The sequence below is a fragment of the Lissotriton vulgaris genome, chromosome 1_1 (assembly GCF_964263255.1).
Source record: "Lissotriton vulgaris chromosome 1_1, aLisVul1.2, whole genome shotgun sequence".
Lineage (NCBI taxonomy): Eukaryota > Metazoa > Chordata > Amphibia > Caudata > Salamandridae > Lissotriton > Lissotriton vulgaris.
Genome location: NC_141685.1, coordinates 2,021,173,125 through 2,021,195,949, shown reverse-complemented (window position 1 = coordinate 2,021,195,949; position 22,825 = coordinate 2,021,173,125). Strand labels below are relative to the sequence as shown.

General features: G+C 46.9%; 1 protein-coding gene across 1 annotated transcript in view; it reads left to right on the top strand.

The window, feature by feature from the left end:
* Positions 1–22,825, top strand: part of STK38L (serine/threonine kinase 38 like) — a 339,803-nt gene that overhangs the window by 86,602 nt on the left and 230,376 nt on the right. The window contains exons 3-4 of the mRNA XM_086920198.1: positions 11,142–11,264; positions 11,588–11,671. Of these exons, the coding sequence (XP_086776324.1) occupies positions 11,142–11,264; positions 11,588–11,671 (207 nt within the window). The remainder of the gene's footprint in view (positions 1–11,141; positions 11,265–11,587; positions 11,672–22,825) is intronic.

Genomic DNA, 22,825 nt, shown 5'->3' with positions numbered 1-22,825 from the left:
AGTCTGAATGCGGGGAACCAACGGGAAGCGGCAGCGTGAAGAGCTAGCACGGGGGGGAGACAGTAGTACTGCGGACCGATGTCCCACGCAGAGATCCCAGGCAGCTATGGTCTCGTGTCAGGCCGCGTTCGCTTCTATGCTCAGGGTGGGGGCGCTCTGGGATACACCAGTGTTGCTTGCAGAGTTCCGCAGACGTGGATGGGGGGGGTGGGGGAGTTATCAATCCAACATAATCGGGCCTCCTTGATGTGAACGGGACAATGCGCAGTCCGGATTAGCAGCACCAAATTACAACAGGATGCTTCGGCAAGGGGCAGAGAGGTCCCCCTCGACCCCCGAATGGCTGCCTGAGAGCGCGGGGCTGGTGGTCAAGTCTTTTAGGAGGTTACCCCCTGCGCCGTGAAGACAGCAGAAGCAGCCCAGTTGATGCAAGCAATGTAGCGCTTGCCACTTAAAGGAGAGAGGCTGGCAGGTGGTGGTCTCAGAGCAGTGGGAGGGAGGCCGGCCGCAGCAGGAGCGGCAAATAGCAAAACCGACCCAGCAGCAGGGGGGAGGCCGGCAGACCTGACCTGTAGATGATCACGAGGTCGGTCCAGGCAGGCTGCAGGGTAGAGCTCCTGTAGGACGGTGTGTCCAGCAGGTAACAGGGGCAGCGCCGGCCGGGGAGAGTGGGGGAGGGGGAGAAGGAGGGCTGCGGAGGATCGCAGATGGAGAGCAGCACCCACCCGCTGCGCTGTCCGATGGCCCCCCCCCGGGCGTGTAGGAGCAGCACAATGTCAGGCTGGGAGGCTCCAGACGGCGGTGGCGGCACACTGCAGGAGGGCCGGCACACACGGCTCGCTGAACGTACAGGAGGGCGGACCCAGCAAGAGACAAGGCAATGCCGTCCGGAGGGAGAGAGGCGGCCACGGAGGTTAGTAGCAATCGGGCCGCCCTCACAGGCACAGCTGCTAAAGCGATCAACGGGCGTTCAGGAGTGATCTGGTGCGAGGCAGGGAGAGCACACCACAGCGGGCCAGGCTTCACGATCCGGCCGGGAAGGCCGCGAAGCAGCGCGAGCCGGAGGGGGGGGGGGGGGCTGCGAGCGCTTGTGGAAAGAGAGCAGCACTCACCCGCTGCGATGGTCGGCGGCCCCCCGGGCGTGTTGCAGCACGATGTCTGGCGGGTAGGCTCCGGACGGCGGTGGCGGCGCACTGCAGGAGGGCTCGCTGAACGCCCAGGAGGCTGGCACTAGATGGCTGCAGGGCAGCGCACCGGCAAAATGGCGGGTACAGCAAGAGTCGAGGTCCGCGCCAAGTGAGAGAGGGGGCAACAGAGGCTCGCAGCAATCAGGCAGCCCTCACCTGGCACATCGGCAGAGGCAACCACCGGACCTGCAGGAGTGATCCAGAGCGAGGCGGGGAGAGTGCACCACAGCGGGTCAGGCCAAAGGCCGCAAAGCACCGGACCCTCCCGACTAGGCAAGCCCGCCCAGGAGTGCACAGCCAGTCGCTCCCCGAGTCGCACGGGTTTCTTCTGGCCGCCAACTCCGCCAATCCAAGGGTAACTGGGGCAGATGTGGTATCGCCGTGATCAGCACAGAGAGGAGCAGATGTAGGAGGCGGTTTCGAGCAGATTCTTGCAGTCAGGATCACTGAAGGATAGTCAAACGTGCTCGGTCGCTTGGGAGCCTCGCACTAGTGCGGCCATCTTGGTCTGGCGCCACCTAGCGCCCCCAACTCCATTCAGGTTACAAGTTAGAGGGTGGGGCAGGGATTTGCCTGACAACTACTAGACCCTCAACCTCATGGGGGGGGGGGGTAGTAAAAGGAATTGACCACCACGGTTGAGACCAGTAGCCCGTGCATGCCCTGTGGCTCCTCAGAAAGGGGGTATATATATATATATATATATATATATATATATATATATATATATATATATATATATATATATTCTGTATATATTTATATTGTAAATATATATTATCTAAATGTTGAGTAAACTACTAAAGGATGTTTAAGATTAAACCAATTGGAAACTAAACATCTCCTGAAATTCACTTGTTAGTCTATGCAGCACACTATTTCTGTATTTTTTTTTTGCACGTAAGGGTAGTATGCTGATCTTTAGTGTAATGCACCTTTCCTGCTTCTCTGTCTTGCTGCTCAGCCAGTGTGAGGTAATGAATGTTGGAATTGTCCGAGTGTGGAGTGTCAGCGAGGAAGCTGCTCCCTGTGATTCTTTACCCTGTACTACTTAATGCTTGATATTTACCTACAGCTAAGAATTGTATCAATAAAGCATTCATCTTAATGCTACACCTCGACTACATGGACTTAATACATTTGGCGACGACCAAAAGCAAACTTTTGAGGTATAATTTGGTGTATGATGTTGCATACTATAACTGTAGCATTTCGGGAGTTTGCCAGTTTTGTTTGCTGAACAATAACCTTTTTAAGAGTCTTTTTTCCTGATATACTGCATTCACCCATGCCACTGTGGCAAATGTATCTATTTTTATATTACTGCCTTTTTAACGCTAATAATGAGTGAGTGCTCTCAGCACGCCTCGTGGGTCGGCACCTGTCATAGTGCTCCCCCTTTGTGGTGGGGTTTTCCGCCAAGGTGTTAAATTTGCAATTGTGTCCTAGTTCAAAATGTTCAAGGTGGCGGGGTACAAAATTCATCCAGTTTCCAGCCAATAACGTCTTGAACTATTCAAATCTGACTGAAAATCAAAATGTTCCGAACTCGGGAATGTACCCCATGAATGTACCCCACCCCATTAATGATACACGCGCGCATGCTCGTCGCGATTTTTAACACCAGTTCCTGAAATTACTCCACAGACTTGTACCATATCACATAAAGCAGCGTTGTGAGCCGTTTTTTGCAGTACTGTTAAACTTTCCTATGGGTGCTAGTTACAAAATAAAGTGAATATATGTTTCAGTTTTTATCTACACTGCCATCTAGTGGATACGTTGGTACATTAAGCAGAAGTTTATTTTCCTGTGTGAAAGGTAACATTATATTTTGCTACATACGGCGTCTCAGTTCAAACGATGTAGGCTGCAGAAGTTTCTTATTTCCGATAACGTAAGTCTGATGTACACATCTGTTACTTGGTACAAAGTACGTTCTGCATTTTCAAGCCTTTTTGTATGAGAAATATGCAGCGCCACAAACCAATAGAGGTAACATATTATGACAAGTATTAAGTGAAATTGTTAAGAGCCAAATAGCACATCTAACGTGTCTGGTGAACTTTCGGGTCCTGTATAAACCCGTATGCCTAAACCGCATGCCTGAGGCGTGGAGGGAGACATTGCCAGTGACTCTAGTCTGTGAATTAGCTCCGTGGATTGTGTGCATTCCTGAGACCTGCATGTTACTTCAGTCTGATGTTTAATACCTTCATCACTTTGAGGTCGACAGTAGAGTGGCATTGATCGTGCCCGTGTCTTGGGCTCGCTCGTCTAAGGTCATGAAAGCCTTTGAGCCGATGCAGGAACAGCGGGTATGCTTTTTAATGCTGGTTCAGTGCATATTCAGCCCACTTGTGTATAAAATGGCTCAGTCTAATTACAGTGGTACAATTTGTTGTAGTTCGCAAATTCTATAGCACATTCATAAGAAAAGAGGGGATCTACTAGCTGATTAAAGGCTTGGGTATATTGTTGAGGAATTAGTTAAGTGGTCCCTTGTTAGTAGTGATATTAAAAAGCAAAGTATATTGATGTAAAGCACATTTTTACACAATATGCAGAAGAAGGTTGTGATATGGTGTTTGATCCTGGTATGCCTCCGACTTGACTGACGATCAAGGCTCTTGTTCTCCACAAATCTTAGCCAAAAGCAATGTTTTGGCGAGATCGACATCTGCTGTTTTGGGCTTTGCACGTAATTTGGGGGCAAGACCCATGGAAGCCCTCTTGAAAATATACGGAGCGAAATGCGTCTCCCTCGCAATGTATGGTGCTGACATTTGGGGAATTAGGAACGTGAAAGCAATCCAGGCGGTGGAGGATAAGTTTCTTAGAAAAATATTGTGTCCCACAATCTACAGCTGGTTATTTCGTCCATCAGGAGTGTGAAGCTAGCTTCGTGGAGGATCAAAATACCATGCCACCCCTTTTAAAATGGATCTCGACCTGGTTGAAACCAGAACTTGGGCTAAACCAGGAAATCTTTAGAGATGGTTTGGCTCATGATCATGGGAATCGCATCCCGTGTCTCAGATATGTCCATAACATGTCAGTGCAATTGGGCCGACCTGAGCTATATAAAAAGCCCGAGAAACTGTCGAAGGGGGACATCAAACGGGTCAAGTATTCATATCTTTTAATGGCTGCCATAGCTAGAGAAGATAGGGAACTGGTAAAGCCAACGGTAAGAGCCCATCAACTGCGGAAAACTGTCTTGACCATTGAACCTTATCTGGTTATTGTTACAAACCCCAATCATCTATTCTTACTGACCTGATTTAGGTTGAATCAAGTTCATTTCCTTCTTGCAGAGTCACCAAGATGGAAGAGGGTGGAGGAATTGGGGGTTTGTTTGTGTGATGATTCCTCCACTCAGGACACAATGCATTTTATTCTTTTCTGCAAGCACTTTACCGTTATTAGGAAGCGTTTTATCCTTCCAATCCTAGCTAATAAAGGTTTTCTTCAGGCGAAGCCAGCACTTCTTTATCTCCAGCTATTATCAAATGTGTGGGAAATTTTTAGTGTTGCTAGCTTCCTCACCGCAGCCGTAGGAATTATGAGAAAATATAGGCTAGGTATAACTGGCCCAAATGCACTTAACTGAATTAATTGTATGTTTGTAATGTCTTAGATTAGCAATATGTTTTTATGAAATTCGCCCAATATGAATTTGAACATGTGTATTGTGTTTTTAAAATGTTATGTAATTTGTCATTATTCTTAATTCATAACAAATGGTTTTATAACGCTTGGTACAAAATTGTAGTATGCTTTTATGGTTTTAAAACTAACCGAATAAAGCATCTTTGACTGGCTGACTGTGGTAATTGCATTTCACAGTAATAACAAAGAATGGGAAAGCCCGGTTTAGCAAGGTTGGGGTACTTCATGCTAGCGCGATATGCATAAATCCTACTGTTATATGTATACATTTTTTTATTAGTTGGAGTCAGTAATGTTTACTCAATTGCCCTTTCCGATTAACTACTATTGTCCGGGCCAGTTTAGTTGATCTAGATCCCTTGAGGAGCTTACTGATCAACTCCGATGATTAAGCTATATAGCAAATATTGGGAAAGGCTTTTAAGTAGATTAATCCGGAACAGTGGTCACATCCTAGTCGATCTTGGATTCGTACACAGTCAGAGTTAACGCATCCGTCGCCGAGTGAAGGCTGCATGCTTGTACTTTTACAGTGTAATTTAGTTCTTCCGGTTCAGCCACGTCTTCATTTATATGCAGGAGTTTTGAACGATCAGATGCTAGCACTGGATGCATGTGTATGAGCAGGTCTGCCGAGTCAAACACAATAGGGTGACTGAGTTTCGCGCATTGATTCATAACTGTTAGTGCCACAATCGCGGATGTGCCTTATAGAACAAGGAAGTGACATTTTTATCTGTATGACAAAGATCTTCAACTGGAGTCAAATCCTTCTCACACCTGGTCGCACAAATGTGCTGTCACGTTTGCTTTGTGGACTGATGTTTGGATACATTTTTACTTTCAAGGGGCTCTAGTCTCTAGTCTGTTGAGCTCCTCAACTGGATGTGGTTAAGGACTGAATTAATCTTCTCCTATCTGTATTTATGTTTTGGGATTATTACTTGTTCGACTACAGTGCATACCTACTGTACTGAAATTGAAGTGGCAGTTTCACTAAAACTTTTGTTGTCCTAGTGCTTTTGTCCCATCTTTTACAAGGCAAAAGCATCATTAATCGTACTTGAGATTCCTGCCTCTATGGCCATTAATGTTTTACCAGCCTCGCCTCCACTGTTTTGTATAGGGCGAACACAGTGGTCGAAGTGGGGAAAAAAAAGTAGGGGAACTGTGGGTGGAGAATCAGGGGGCGGGATCAACCGAAGATTGAATCAGTGGGCGGAGTCAGGGGTGTGGCTAGAAATAGCAAAACATACCAATTTTTAGTACGTTTAGCATTTCACTGACCAGTTACCGCTTATAACGTTATTTAATTAAAAGAATGGATATGTTTATTTGAGGTTTAATTCAGGAAAAAGCAAACACTCATAGGGAATACAGGTTTATGTAAAGCATGTGAAATATAAGCAGGAACAACATGTTACCTTAATGCTTTTACTCTCATTGTTCAGAAATCCATGATTATTTTTTGTCTCAAACATTGAGGTCATGAATGCAGGGCTCCTCCTATACACATGTGTTAAGCAGGGCTCAGAAGAGAAAGGGACTCTTCAGGAGAATCTAGACTCACAGAAACCCACAAAGGCTCCTTCATATTCATGTCAGCCAGCTAGCTGCTCAATCATAATATAGTAAAAAGAACAACTGGTGGACAGAATGCAGAGCAATATCATACATTCACCCCAGTGCAGAGAGATGGGCCTAAATCCATTGTTTATTTGCTCACATGCAATTCCAGTTTGGACCCAGCCATATGCAAATCAGTCTTGATCCTGTGCCCAATGAGAACAGTGTAGCCCGAACTGCCAGGCCAGGTCCACCCTGGACTGGAAACAAGCATCCTAGGACCGGTTTCGGGCTTTCAGCCCTCATCAGCCAGGATAGCTTGATTCCATTGGCATGGAGAGCACAGGACTCATGTCTGAGCATACCTGTCCCACTCGGGGTGACAAATGCAAAAAGAACAATTGATGGACAGAATGCAGAACAAGGTCATACATTCAACCCAGTTCAGATATCGGGGCTTAAATCCATCGTTTTTTGCTCACCATGCCATTCCAGTTTGGACCCAGCCATATGCAAATCAGTCTTGATCCTGCGCCCAATGTGAACAGTCCAGCCCGAACTGCCAGGCCATATGTATTCAAGTGTCCTTTCATTCGGGAAGTGAACACAAAGCAGTACCCACTGAACTATACACATAACATATTGCTCTTTGATATGCATGGTACATGTTCTTTGCAGCAGGCATATTACCCCTCTGCACTACCTTAGATGAGTAAAATAGCCACTAGACAAAACATGCTCCCATCTCCCTCCAGGAGGTACATTGATCACCAAAGTTATCTTGGCACTTGTATTGTTGACCGAAACCTGCTGAATACACAAATAACTTTGCAGTGTTTTTAAAACTCCTGCACTTGTACAAAACCGTTCCCCCCAAACTAAACTGGCCCCCTACCCTTCCAGTCGCCCTGGGAAACGCCTACTCCTGCCCTTTCACTGCTCCTGTCCAGTCAGTACTCCTGCTCATGCTCGATCAACACTCCTGCTTCGTCAATTCCCCCGACCCCTCCCTTCTCCTGGCCCGTCACTTCTACTGGCCCGTCACTTCTCCTGCCCGTCACTGCTCCTGCCCTGTTCACCGCTCCTGCCCTGTTCACCGCTCCTGCCCTGTTAACCGCTCCTGCCCTGTTAACCGCTCCTGCCCCGTTCACTGCTCCTGTCCAGTCAGTACTCCTGCTCATGCTCGATCAACACTCCTGCTTCGTCAATTCCCCCGACCCCTCCCTTCTCCTGGCCCGTCACTTCTCCTGGCCCGTCACTTCTCCTGGCCCGTCACTTCTCCTGGCCCGTCACTTCTCCTGGCCCGTCACTGCTCCTGCCCTGTTCACCGCTCCTGCCCTGTTCACCGCTCCTGTCCTTTCACCGCTCCTGTCCTTTCACCGCTCCTGTCTTTTCACCGCTCACACCCGGTTACTGCTATAGCTCATGCCCCGTCACCTCTCCTGCCCCGTCACCTCTCCTGCCCCGTCACCTCTCCTGCCCCGTCACCTCTCCTGCCCGTCTCCTCTTCTGCCCCGTCACCTCTCCTGCCCCGTCACCTCTCCTGCCCCGTCACCTCTCCTGCCCATCACCTCACCTGCCCATCCCATCACCTGCCTGTCATGTCACCTGCCCGTCACTTCTTGTGCCCGGTCACCTCTCCTGCCCTGTTGCCTCTCCTTCCACGTCTCCTCTCCTGCCCTGTCACTTCTCCTGCCTTGTCGCTGCTCCTGCCCCGTTCACTGCTCCTTCCCCGTTCACTGCTCCTGCCCAGTTCACTGCTCCTGCCCAGTTCACTGCTCCTGTCCTTTCACCGCTCCTGTCCTTTCACCGCTCCTGTCTTTTCACCGCTCACACCCGGTTACTGCTCTAGCTCATGCCCCGTCACCTCTCCTGCCCCGTCACCTCTCCTGCCCCGTCACCTCTCCTGCCCCGTCACCTCTCCTGCCCCGTCACCTCTCCTGCCCCGTCACCTCTCCTGCCCCGTCACCTCTCCTGCCCCGTCACCTCTCCTGCCCATCACCTCACCTGCCCATCCCATCACCTGCCTGTCATGTCATCTGCCCGTCACTTCTTGTGCCCGGTCACCTCTCCTGCCCTGTTGCCTCTCCTTCCACGTCTCCTCTCCTGCCCTGTCACTTCTCCTGCCTTGTCGCTGCTCCTGCCCTATCACTGCTCCTGCCCCGCTCACTGCTCCTGCCCCGCTCACTGCTCCTGCCCCGTTTACTGCTCCTGCCCCGTTCACTGCTCCTGGCCCGTTCATTTCTGCTGCCCCGTTCATTTCTGCTGCCCCGTTACCTGCTCCTGCCCCGTTCACTGCTCCTGTCCTTTCACTGCTGCTGTCCTTTCACCGCTCACACCCGGTTACTGCTCTAGCTCATGCCCCGTCACCTCTCCTGCCCTGTTCACCGCTCCTGCCCCGCTCACCGCTCCTGCTCTGTTCACCGCTCCTGCCCCGCTCACCGCTCCTGCCCTGTTCACTGCTCCTTACCCGTTCACTGCTCCTGTCCTGTTCACTGCTCCTGTCCTGTTCACTGCTCCTATCCTGTTCACTGCTCCTGTCCTGTTCACTGCTCCTGCCCCGTCACCTCTCCTGCTCCGTCACCTCTCCTGCCCGTCACATCACCTGCCTGTCATGTCACCTGCCCATCACTTCTTGTGCCCGGTCACCTCTCCTGCCCTGTTGCCTCTCCTTCCACGTCTCCTCTCCTGCCCTGTCGCTTCTCCTGCCCTGTCGCTGCTCCTACCCTATCACTGCTCCTGCCCCGTTCACTGCTCCTGCCCCGTTCACTGCTCCTGCCCCGTTCATTTCTGCTGCCCCGTTCATTTCTGCTGCCCCGTTCACTGCTCCTGCCCCGTTCACTTCTCCTGTCCTTTCACCGCTGCTGTCCTTTCACCGCTCACACCCGGTTACTGCTCTAACTCAAGCCCCGTCACCTCTCCTGCCCCGTCACCTCTCCTGCCCCGTCACCTCTCCTCCCCATCACCTCACCTGCCCGTCACATCACCTGCCCGTCACATCACCTGCCTGTCATGTCACCTGCCTGTCACTTCTTGTGCCCGGTCACCTCTCCTGCCCTATTGCCTCTCCTTTCACGTCTCCTCTCCTGCCCTGTCGCCTCTCCTGCCCCATCACTTCTCCTGCCCCATCACTGCTCATGCCCTTCATCATCCCCATAAGGTCACCAATCATAGACTTCAGAACATTGGAATATTTTCTTAAATCACTAACAGACTCCTAAATACTGGGGTCAAACGCCGGGGCTGTCATTGCTTGAGTTGGAAAAGATTTGTCTGCACAGATGGTGTCATTATCAATGGGGCTTTGCAGGGGGGCGAATCTGTTAGTACATGCAATTATTAAATCTGCCAAATCATGTGCACATGGGTCAGGAGGTGGTGTAAATACTGCTTCCAAATATGAGCTTACTCGTTTGGTTATGGGTGCAAAACCACTCTTGCCCTTGGGTTTCTCAAACATCTTTGGAATGGTGTGTGTTACACCGGGGCCTGTATGTCAACAGAACTAGAAGTGGCGTGAGAACGGCCCCGGTGCACCTCCGGGCCGAGATTGCCGGGAAACAGTCTGGTAGGCATTGATTAACGTTGCTTCCGCAGGTAAACACTGTGAATATCGCTGCCACAAAACCCAACTAATAGCAGCTTTAAATTGGCATGTAAATTTGCTGGCAGCGTCCTCACAAATGAGGTGTGATCACGGGCTCACAGCAGCCGCAGGGCCATCAGAGTAGCCGTTTTCGCACTATGCTACACTGATGGCCCTTTCAGTCTCACTTTGCAGGCCCATTAGACCCAGCGGGGAAGGGGAGGAGGTCGGGCGCAGTGCAGAGGCCTTCTGAATATTCACGTTGCACCACTCATGCCTGAAAAAGAAGGTGTACTTTAAAGTATGGCAACTTTACAGTCCCCGGTACGCTCTAGCAAAAGTAAGAAGTAGGGGAACGGACTAACACAATTTTAAGAAGTAGGGGCACGCCGTGCCCTTCCGTCCCCGCCCACTTCTAACGCTGGGCGAACATGTCTGTGCATTAGTTTATGCTACCGAAAGGAGACCGACCCAGAGGTTCACTTACGTTGGTTGACTGCTGCCAGTGTAAGAATTAAAAGAAACAAATCTTGTCCTCTCGACCTCAAAAAATAAAAATAAAGGTCCCATTGGACAGTGTGCATGTCTTCCAGTGAGGTTTTTTGCCCTTGGGCTGAAATACTTTGTCGAAATGGCCCTTAACATCTTTGACCCGTTCACAGAGATTTCTAGTTCAACGTAGTAGGAGCAAGAGAGCCCACCCCCCAAAAAAAAACTCAACAAAAAAAAATGACACTCTGGGCCTGTATTTGTTTTGTTTTGCGAAGGGTAATGTCTGTATAGCAGAGAAGGGCAATATATAACGCTTCTAATCTGAGAAAATACATGGTTTTGGAGAATTTTATTAAGATCATGTCTGACTGATTATTCAAAAAAGTTTTTTTCATAAGTGACATGTCGCATCCATTTATTTGCATTTGTAGAATATATTGATAGTGGAAAAAGAATAAAAAAATCAGCATGACTGTCATTTATTTTACCATTGCAGTACTGTTTATGCTAGGTTTTTTTGTTTTTCCAAATATTTTGTAGAAGTAGCACTATACATGTTATTAACACTTAAATGTTTCAGTGAAGTGAGCTTGCAAAGGTCAACTAAAAATCCAGCAATAAAACCATGTTTTCTCCAGAAAAAGCTTCGGAGGTCGCAACATGCCCGTAAAGAAACTGAGTTTTTACGGCTCAAGAGAACACGTCTTGGACTGGAAGACTTTGAATCTTTAAAGGTCATTGGAAGAGGAGCGTTTGGAGAGGTTGGTGACTGAAGTATTTGTCCTTAATGCTTTGTTTCTTTTATGTACTGTTGAACTTATTATTCCAATTAGTCAATTTTCAGCATCCTCTTGTCATTCAAGTGAGGTCAGCCTATACATTCCTTCATACATTTTAAAACCACCCGTTTCGATTTTACATTCTTTTCCTTTAACTCCTTTCTGTAAGTTGGGGCATTTGCAACGTGTGTTCACTTTTAATTTAAGATAATGTACATTGAGGGAGCGTGGCGATGAGAACAGAGAAGCAAACAACTGCATCAGTTCCGCAATAAGCATTTGTTTGTCATCTCCTTTCATTTTAGGTGCGTCTTGTCCAGAAGAAAGACACTGGTCATATTTATGCGATGAAAATTTTGCGAAAGTCAGATATGCTGGAAAAAGAGCAGGTTTGTAGAATGTCAAGCTGTACATTCTGATTTGTACATTCGGATTTTGATTTTGAAGATTCAAGAATCTAGCTTTACATTGTTTCACAGTAATAGAGTGGTCTTCCTGATAGGTTACACCCATGATACTTTTCTGTCCCCAAGTGGAACGAAGGCCATAGATCATGGCAGTGTAGCTCCCTGTTGCCTCAGGTCGGACCTGGAGTGGCCCAACATGTGTTGCCCTAAACAGAGTTGGATTACAGTACTAAGCATGGATGTGTGCTGTGCAGTCGATCAACTGCATAGATCTAAAGTATTTTCCTCTATGATATAATGAAACGACTCGACCTAGTATTTTTTCAGTTCATGAACTGAATTGTTCATATCTCACAACATCCACAGAAACCATCTTATGCCAATAGCCTTTATATCGGGAGCACATTCTGTGTGTGTGACCTGTAGTCCTGCTCAGGAAATGAAATTGGATTTCTTTCAGTGGAAATAAGTCCCACTGACTCCTATCTGGGAAGAGGCCTATTGTTAGAGTAAGGGTAATTCCCCCCCCCTCTTTGCTCCATCCATACACATACATTTTTAAACTGAAAACATCCCCATCTACCCATTTGGCATGTCCGTTATATCAGGCACATTGGCAGCTAGGCACTCCTCAAACAGATGATTTAAATTGTACTATTCTTTCTACGGAATACTTATCCAGTATTGGGGTATCTTTCATAGATTCACATGCCTGAATCATTCCCCGTCGTCGAGGCGGGAGTCCCACGGTAAATTATATATATATAGCAGTGCCTAAAAACCATTAGTAGTAGGCTAGAAAAGGATATAGGCCCAACTAGGCCCAAAACTTAGCAGCCTATCTACCTCATTATGTAAAAATAACTGAAAATGTAGCCTCAGCCAATCAGCTAACCTCACCCTCTAGAACCTTCCCAGCCCAGGCAGTTCTCCTCAGATTTTCACCGCACTTCGTGTGTAAGGGAGTCTCCCTGAGTGCCTACTCAGTTTTTCTTCAAAATTTCTTCTATTCTCTCAAGATGTCTGAAAAGAAGGCTCTTTTCAAGGCTTGTGGTTCCTGCTTCAAGAAGAGGGTACATGTGGACGACCAGCACTCTGATTGTATTTATTGTTTGCATCCTTCACATGTTGTGAAGGATTGCAGGATATGTCGAACCTTCCCTCCTAAGACCATCAGGGATAGAGAGGCAAGAGTTCTTTTGTGGCTGAAGTCGTCTGCCACAGATGACGAGGACAGAGCCTCTACCTCAAGTAAGAGAGCCAGTTCCAAAGAGAGGTGTTCTCCTGAGAGATTGAAAAAACCTAAATTCTCTCATAAACCCTCTGAGTCCACAAAGAGTGCTGCGTCAACAGAGTCTTCAACTGTGAGTACAGTCCGCACTAAAGCTGTCTCTTTGGTGTCCTCTCTCACTGTCACCACCTATTCTACGTCCTCTACTTCAAGTACTGTTACCACCTCAGCAATTACTTCTCCTGTGATGTCCGTCATGGTTTCTTCTTCTGAGAAAAAATCATCGAAGAAAAGCTCGTCGTCGACGAGTCTTCCGTCGACGACCAAATCACTATCTACGAAGCATTCGTCATCGCTTCAGTCGACGCTCTCGTCGACGGCCCCCCCGTCGACGAAGGCTTCCACTATCCCGTCGACGAAGATCCCGTCGACGAAGATCCCGTCGACGAAGACCCCGTCGACGAAGACCCCGTCGACGAAGACCCCGTCGACGAAGAGCCCGTCGACGAAGAGCCCGTCGACGAAGAGCCCGTCGACGAAGAGCCCGTCGACGAAGAGCCCGTCGACGACAAGCCCGTCGACGACGGTTTCAGCTCCATCGACGACAAGCTCGACGACGAAGAGTCCGTCGACGGATTCGTCTACTAGGACGCCTTCAAAAAAGTCCTCGTCGACGATTACAACACCAATGACGATTCCGTCGACGACAGTACCGGCAACTCACACATCTGTTTCACTTCTACCGTCGACAGCAGCGCTGGCATCTTTGAATGTGCCGTCTACGCATTTATTGCCCACATCTCCGGTAAGGGTACCTTATACCCATTTCCAGATGAAATCATTTCAGAGGCAGAGTTACTCTCATTTGTCTCCCCTCTTGCCTTCGCATATTTTGGAAAACTACGTGGAGGCAGATTCTGATGATGAAGGGGATGATGACGGGCCTTTTGGAGTGGCCCATCACCCTTCCCAGTTACACATAAAATATCAAGAGGATGAAGATGATGATGAGGTTCATTACTATCAGGAAAATTTAGCTACTCCTTATCACCAGGAGCAACAACACGCAGAAGACACAACTCATCTTCCGTCTTTTCTAATTCATGATTTACAGGCCATGCTGGCTGATTATCGTCAGAGGTTTCCACCAACTCTGCCTATTCCAAATCCTGTGCCAGTAGACATGCCGATAAATTCCCCGCCACATCCTTCGCACTCTCCAAGGCAGGATGTTGACCCCGGGACTGGAGGTCATGATGTTGACGTCTCCTCTCCAGATGAGGATGAAAGAGAGGATGGGGAACTTCCGGATTCCACGCCTACGGAACCATGGAATGATTACATCATTCCTATGCCCTCTCCTAATTTGCCACAACCTTCAGATTCTCCGCCAGAAGACATAGGAGGTTTTCATAACATCATGCACCGGGCAGCTGCTCGATTTGCAATTACAGTTTCGGTTGAGCAGACTGACTGTTTTCTTCATGATTTCAAAGAAGGGTATAGAAGGGTATCCAGATCTATCCCTATCATTGATTATATTTGGAAAGAAGGGGTTAATATAATGAAGACGCCAGCTTCCATCCCGGCGGTTCTTCCAAGAGTCGACAAGAAGTACCGAGCACCACCGGATACTCCTTCATGTTTGATTGGTCATCCACGTCCTGATTCAGTGATTTTACAAGCGGCTCAACAGCGATCCAAGAACCCGGCTGCACCAATTTCAACACCTCCAGACAAAGAGGGCAGGAGATTGGATGCGATTGGGAAGAAGTTCTCAGCTAATGCCGCTGCTACTGTTAAGATTGCTAATTCTTTGGCAATTTTAGCGCGTTATGACAGACAAATGTGGTCAGATCTGTCGGAATTCATCAACCTGGTTCCCGATGACCGTGTTGAAGAGGTCAGGAAGGTTGTCATGGAAGGCGAGCGGGCAGCTTCTGAGATTATCGATTGCGCCCTCGATGTCTCTAATACAGCCTTTAGACAATTGGCCGGAGCGGCAGTTCTCAGACGGCAAGGATGGCTCAAGGCGACTTCTTTCAGACCTGAAGTTCAGACCAAAATACTTGACATGGCCTATGATGGCGAGTTATTGTTTGGCAAGCACATAGATGAAGCATTGCTTGCGATCAAAACGGATACTGATACGGCCAAATCGCTTGGTACACTACAGTATAAGCGAGGTTTTTTCAGGGGAGCAAGAGGCCGTGGTTTTTCTTCCAGAGGACATTATCAAAATCAGCAAAACCGCCAGTATCAACCTCAAAATAAGCCGTACTACCAACAGTCCTATCGGCAGTCATCGTCAGCGGGTTTCTCTCGTCAAGGAGGGAAACGACGTTCTAACTACCAGGGACGCGATTCAAATAAACGCCAGTGAGTTTTGCCGGACACCATCCTCCCTTCCTTCCCTCCCCGTGGGCGCCAAGATCTCCGCCTTTTATCAACAGTGGCGGAAAATAACTTCAGATCGGTGGGTTCTGGACATAGTCAAACACGGACACACTCTGGAGTTCTTGCAGAAACCTCCAACGTCACCGCCCAGGGGTCCCTCCCCTCCTCGTCTTCATTTGTTATACATGGAAGCCATGAAGATGCTACACAAAAATGCGATAGAAAAAGTTCCAACACCCCAGAAAAATCAGGGGTTTTACTCTCGCTTCTTCCTTGTGGAAAAGGTTTCAGGAGAGTGGCGTCCAATTTTGGATCTACGAAACTTAAACAAATATCTGAAAAAGCAGAGTTTCCGCATGGTGACGCTCACGGATGTCCTCAATTGCCTCATGGAAGGCGATTTCATGGCTTCCCTGGATATGGAAGACGCTTACTTCCACATTCCCATTCATCCAAACCACCGCAAGTTTCTGAGATTCACAGTGGCTGGTGTCCATTTTCAATTCAAGGTGCTCCCTTTCGGCCTGAAATCTGCACCGAGAATCTTTACCAAGACTCTAGTTCCGGTTGCAGCTGCGTTGAGGTCACAGGGAATCCAAGTATTCCCGTACCTCGACGATTGGTTAATAAAGAGTCCAACAAAAACTTCAACAAGACAATCGGTCAAAAGTGCTCTATCACTGTTCTCGAATCTGGGCCTGACCCTCAACGTCAAAAAATCTCAACTGCAACCCAAACAAATTCTGACGTTCCTAGGAGCAGTACTGGACACTTCTCAGTGCAAGGCCTTCTTGACCCAAATTCGTCAGGACAAGATCACAAAGCTGGCAAGTCAAATACGGTCAAAAAAGTCTCTTTCGGTCCGACAGTTTGTTTCCCTGCTGGGGATGTGTTCCTCTGCACTCCATCTAGTTCCACTGGCTCGACTCAGAATGAGGCCTCTCCAAGAGGAATTGCATCGACAGTGGCGGCAGAAAGACGGATCTTTCGAGGACCGAATCAGGGTCACGCCCAAGATGAGACAAGCTCTTCTATGGTGGGCGGCAAAGAACAATTTGTCTCCGGGGCTCACTTTTCTTCAGACCCTACCGGAATTTACTCTGACGACAGATGCCTCCATGGAGGGTTGGGGAGGCCATCTCCAAGACCTTCAAGTGCAGGGACGGTGGTCCCATCAGTACAAGCACAAACACATCAACTGCCTCGAGTTGAGGGCCATTTTTCTGTCTTTGCGAGCCTTCCTGCCAAGAATTGCAGGCTCTGCAGTGCTGGTGCGCACGGACAACACCACCAGCATGTTTTATGTAAACAAGCAAGGGGGCACAAAATCTCTAGCCCTGTCTCTTCAAGCGCAGGAAATGTGGGAATGGTTACTCCATCACAAAATTTCCCTCAGAGCGGAGCATGTTCAGGGAATTCAGAATTCTCTGGCCGACGATCTCAGCAGATTGTTCACAGGATGTCACGAGTGGGAGCTCGAACAACGACAAGTGGAAACAATTTTCCAGCTCTGGGGCACACCAACACTGGACCTGTTTGCCACGCAACAGAACAGCAAATGCATATACTTTGCCAGCAGGTTCCACCAGCAAGGATCGAGAGGGAATGCCCTGTTGATGAGGTGGACCGGAATCTTTGCGTATGCCTTCCCACCGATTCCTCTCATCCCAAAGGTTCTACAGAAAATGAAGAGAGAGCGTTGCTCTCTAATCCTGATTGCTCCTCGCTGGCCGAGACAGTATTGGTTCCAGGAGCTTCTGATACTCTCCCATCAACCTCCACTGCGCCTCAAGCCGACACTTTCAATGCTGACAAGGGAGGAAGGACAAATACTTCATCCAGATCCTCAGTCGCTGCACTTGCACGCCTGGCTCCTGACTTCCTAGAGTTTAAGGACCTGGAGATTTCTCCGGACTGTAGAGCTGTTCTATCTCAGGCTCGTGCACAATCTACCATCAGAACCTATCGCTTCAAATGGAAGAGATTCTGTTTATGGTGCGGGGAGCGTGACGTCCATCCACTACAGGCTCCTCCAGAGAAGATTCTGCCTTATCTGCTGTCTCTAGCCAGATCAGGTCTCGCTTTTTCTTCTATCAAAGTTCACCTTGCTGCCATATCCAGATTCAGAAAGAGTTACAACAAACCATCTTTGTGCTCTTCCTCTTTAATTAAACAGTTCCTTAAAGGATTATTTCGAGTTTTCCCTCCAGTGCGGCCTCCTCCTCCTGAGTGGGATCTCAATATTGTGTTATCTCAATTGCTGAAAAGGCCTTTTGAACCAATTCATAAATCAGAACTTAAATTCTTGACTTGGAAAGTGGCTATTTTGTTGGCCCTCACTTCAGCCCGGAGAGTAAGTGAGTTACAAGCGTTCACTATATCGGAACCTTTCCTACATTTTTCAAAAGATTGTGTGACACTTAGAACTCATCCTAAGTTTATTCCCAAAGTTCCGACCCAGTTTCACATCAATCAACCGGTGAAACTCAAAACTTTCTTTCCAGACCCCAAGACTCCAGCTGAAAGGATGCTGCATTCCTTGGATGTCCAAAGATGCCTCAAATTCTATTTACAAAAGACAAAAGATTTGCGCAAATCTACCCAACTGTTTGTAGCTTATGGCCAGGCTACACGTGGTCAGGCAGTGACGAAGGCAACTATAGCCAGATGGCTTTCCTCTGTCATTGTCTTCTGTCATGAGAAAGCGAACAAGCCCCTGACAAGAACGGTTAAGGCGCATTCCACCAGGATGATGTCAGCGTCTACAGCCCTATTTGCAGGGGTGACCCTGGAAAACATCTGCCGTGCTGCTACATGGAAAAGTGTGCATACTTTTACCAAGCACTATTGCCTGCAGCCGGTGCTACATGAGGATACGTCAGTGGGAGAAGCAGTGTTGCAGCATCTTCTTCACTGAGGTCAGCCTTTTATGGTTTTTTCTTGTTTCTATTGCTACATTTGTGCTAAACTACTGTTTTAATACTCTATATATAGATATATATATTATATGAAGGTATTGTCATGATTATGCATATGTACTGAAATATGTTCTTGCTCTAGTACCTTCCAGGTTGTGTGGGGATATATGGTTTGGATTGTCTCCCACCTTCCTCTACCGACAGTTATGGTTATTACTGCTTGCTATTCTGATTCAGGCATGTGAATCTATGAAAGATACCCCAATACTGGATAAGAAAACAAGTTACTTACCTGTAACTACAGTTATCCAGTATTGGTATCTTTCATAGATTCACATGCACCCACCCTCCTCCCCGGCTGGGCAGTTCTTATTATGGATACTACTTCTCACTTGTGCTGGGAAAATCTGAGGAGAACTGCCTGGGCTGGGAAGGTTCTAGAGGGTGAGGTTAGCTGATTGGCTGAGGCTACATTTTCAGTTCTTTTTACATAATGAGGTAGATAGGCTGCTAAGTTTTGGGCCTAGTTGGGCCTATATCCTTTTCTAGCCTACTACTAATGGTTTTTAGGCACTGCTATATATATATAATTTACCGTGGGACTCCCGCCTCGACGACGGGGAATGATTCAGGCATGTGAATCTATGAAAGATACCAATACTGGATAACTGTAGTTACAGGTAAGTAACTTGTTTTCTTATCTTCTATCACACTCCCAACTGGTCATACATAGCTCAGCCACATAGGAAGGCAAATGGGAAACAAACCCACAGCGCACAAGTAATCTTGCAAACATGACTCTCATGCCAGTAGAGCTTTAACCTAGCAGCAGACGTTAGATTCATGTACCCTATGCCCAGTGCTCCCCAAAAACTATTTAGTACCTGCTTCCACTGTCCATGCAGTTGAGCCATAATCAATGCATAATCCATCAGGCATGAGCCTATATAGCCCAACTTTTCACCAATCTATGAGCAGTGTACCCATTTGCCCATGGCCACTCGCAACCGCTCTGCGTGATTTTAACATGGGCTCTAGCAGTTCTGAGCATTGGAATTAAAACCCACTCTGAAAGAGAGCTGGTTTGCACAAATGCAGAGTTATAATATAGCGGGATGAGTCCAAAGATAGAAGACAGTGACTGGGTTTCATTTGTTAAATCCTACAGTATTTGCAGCTTTTAGGAAACCTGGCCCCTGGAGGATCTAGAGCTTGACAGATATGCAACATTTTGCATTGAAAGAAGGGAGAGGTAGGCCAAAGAGTGGCCTTTCAATTTGGGTCTCAGCTAACAACTAACCAGCTAAACTGGCAAAACGTGAAATTGTAAATTGTATTCAGCACGTAAGAATCACAAATGACAAGCAGATTGTTGATATTACGTGCATACAGCTTGTAATATTTACCTTCCACCAGGCGATCTGAAAAATGACTTTGCTGTATCAAAGAACTAGAGAAATGTATTTCGAGTGCACACAACAAATGTCCTGGCCTTCAGGATTTGTCCAAAGGAAAAAATAGTAGATACCACACTATTATTGTCTGTGGAGACTTTAGTACTGGATCCGATAAGGTGATGGTGAAACTAGAGATGTGCAGAACCATCAAACGCGGTGGTCTTCTTTCTGAACTATTGCTCAGAACTGAGATGTTGTCTTTTAATGGACAGCTGTTTCTGGTTGTCCAACACAGTTCACTTTTAGAACTGGTAAATACCAAAACGTGTTTGTTTATATGTTTATGGATATTGATATGGAGTCCTGGCATGCTGTCGATCTGAGTTTTGCATGGAGAGTTGAGAGCGATCAAGATCCTTGAACAGCGACCTGAAAATCCACTTTCAGCAAGATCTGAAACTATTGGGATCCTTGAGTTGGCTAATATCATTCCTGAGCAGGAAAACATTTCTGTGGCAAGCTGGCTGGCACCCTGTTAGGTTGGCCAATTGCTGATCATACAAAACATGAAAATGAGAAAATAAAGAACTGCTAAAACTTAGTAGGTTGATCCCGTTACCATTTCCCAGTTGGAAAATCTACTTAAATTAACTCCAAAATGTTCCCAAAATAGTAAACACTCCGCGTTGGGGTTTAATGTAACATGTAAAACACTGACATCGAGTGGCTTGATTGTGAATGCCTCAAACAAAAGAAATCGCTAGGCATTGCTCTGCATCATAGAAGGAATTTTGCAATGGGTCTGCAACTCCTTATGGCATTAAGGAAAGAATCTAAACAGTTAATTAGATATTTTAAAAAGACTCTTTTTACGTCAAAACATAGGTAGTACTCAAGCTGGTAATACAAGAAAAGAACACACTGCGCTTTTTGAGCTTAATTAGACGAGGCTGAGAAGGCACTGTTAAAACCCTCGTAATGCATTCTTGGGTAGAGCATTTTAAGTCCACCAAAGTTAACAGAATGCATGTGCCCCAACCTCAGTGAAGTACTAGATTCTATTAATTCTTCTACAACAGTTCTGGAAAAATCAGATATCGTGCATTGGAGTTGTTATTTTAAACCAGAAGCAAATGAAAGCTCCGGGCCGGATAGAATTCTAACAGACACTAAGCGCAATAATTTGGCAGCGTGGGTGCCCATATTAACCGTGCTGCGTAATTGAATTTGGGAGTTTGAGGAGGTTCCTACATGTTGGAGAGCTGCTGTCATCTTCCTGCTGCACAAAAAAGCTCCAGAAAATGAGCCAGCTAACTACCGCCTTATCTCACTATTGATGGCGCTGGTAAAATGTATGCCAAGTTAGATTCGTGAGTCGATTATTGCAAGATTCTGTCACCATTTAAGCTGAGTGTCTTAAGTCACAAGGCACTATTAATCAAGCGTCTAGATTGTACATTGTAGGCCTAAAGTATGTTTACAAAAAAAAATTCAGCACTCTTTATATTTATCGATCTTAAAACATCTTTCAATTCTGTGGATAGACCAGCCATTTGGCAGAGTTCAGTGCTGAATTTGAGCCGATGGTTCCAGCGCTTTGCACCGGCACTTAATTGTCAACACTGTAGCTTATGACCGGCTGCCACAAGATGGCGCTGTCTGGCTAACTTAGAGATGACCACAACCACAGTTAATTATTAATTCAATATTCTTTCAAAATGACTATTACCCGCCGCCCAAGCCATGCCTATAGCTTTGGGGTCTGGAATGTTCTGAATTGTCACACTTGTAGGAGTGTGATGGTTAACAGTTGTGTTGTTACCTTCGTTGGCAGCATGGCAGGGGCAATGTGTGGTGCAGTGGCCTCCTGAGTAGTGCGGTGGCACTTAGGATTGCTTGCTAATTAAGTACTGGCAGATCCTGTAAAATCTTGGCATTGGTACAAAGCTGAACGCAGTGAAACCACTCCATCACCATACATGCAGTGACATTTGGCACAAATGGCGAGCCTACATCAACTTTTGCCATAAAAGCATGTATGAGACACGGATGTGTCCTAGCACCTTTATTATTTAACTTATTTATTAAAAATGTTGTGAAGCGCTTTCTAGTGCTAAATCTAGATGCCCAATCATTTGGTAGGGTTGGGGGCAAAAACGCGATTTTATTATTTGCTGATGACACCGCACTATTGGCATGCACAGAGCTTTCCGTGCATATGTTACTCAAGAGTTTTGAAAACTATTGCACACAGAAGAACCTCACAATATATATCAGTTAGACAAATAAACATGTTGGTTTATTCATGGCATAGCTTGAGTAATATATTTAAAGATTACAGTCTACCTTAGGATCAGGTTGATTTTTATGTTTTGGAAATAAGACTTAGCGCAAAACTAACTTGTGCCAAGCAGCATATCAAGAGCAAAGTGGGCCTGCCCCTGCTTTTTAGCGTCATATTTGGACCAAGAGTGATAAAACCAGCTTTGCTGGACTATGGAGCCAAAGCACAGGAAGCAGGCATATATGGGGCAGAGCGCTCTTAGGATGCAACATGGCCCCTTATCTACTCAATTTTTTTTTAAAATCATTTAAGTGTCTTCAGCTTGGCCCAGGACCCGAAATGCAGCTTTAAGAAATAAATGGGGTATGAACAACATTGAAGGTTTTGTTGTGCTTTATCGAATATGAAGCAACCCACACCTTACAATCTACCTTAAGTCTTTTCTTAAACTCTGGAAAAACAGTAATTCATAACATGTACCACACCTATCCTATATTGCAAGGTCCTTGACCAGCATGGAATATCACAAGCTGTGAACTAATCCATAGACTATGCGTAGTTCATCCTTGGAAATAATTAAAGAAATTGTTATGGAGGTCAAAAATGCAGAGAGATAATCTGTTTACTTTGCACCAGGAAATTAAACCGACCCCTTGTTCTGAGAAATAGGACCAATCTTTCTAAAAAACATAGGGGCAGATTTATGTTAACTGGCGCATCCCCAGGGATGCGCCAGTTAACATGCGCCACAGTGCGCCACTGCTACGCAACCCATGGTGCGCCGCATTTATGATGCGGCGCACCATGGTGCAAGTAAGTGAAGATGCGTGACGCATCTCTCGGCGTACGGGCGGCGCATTGCAGGAGTCATGTCGCAAGTGCGACATGACTCCTGCAATGCACAGGAGC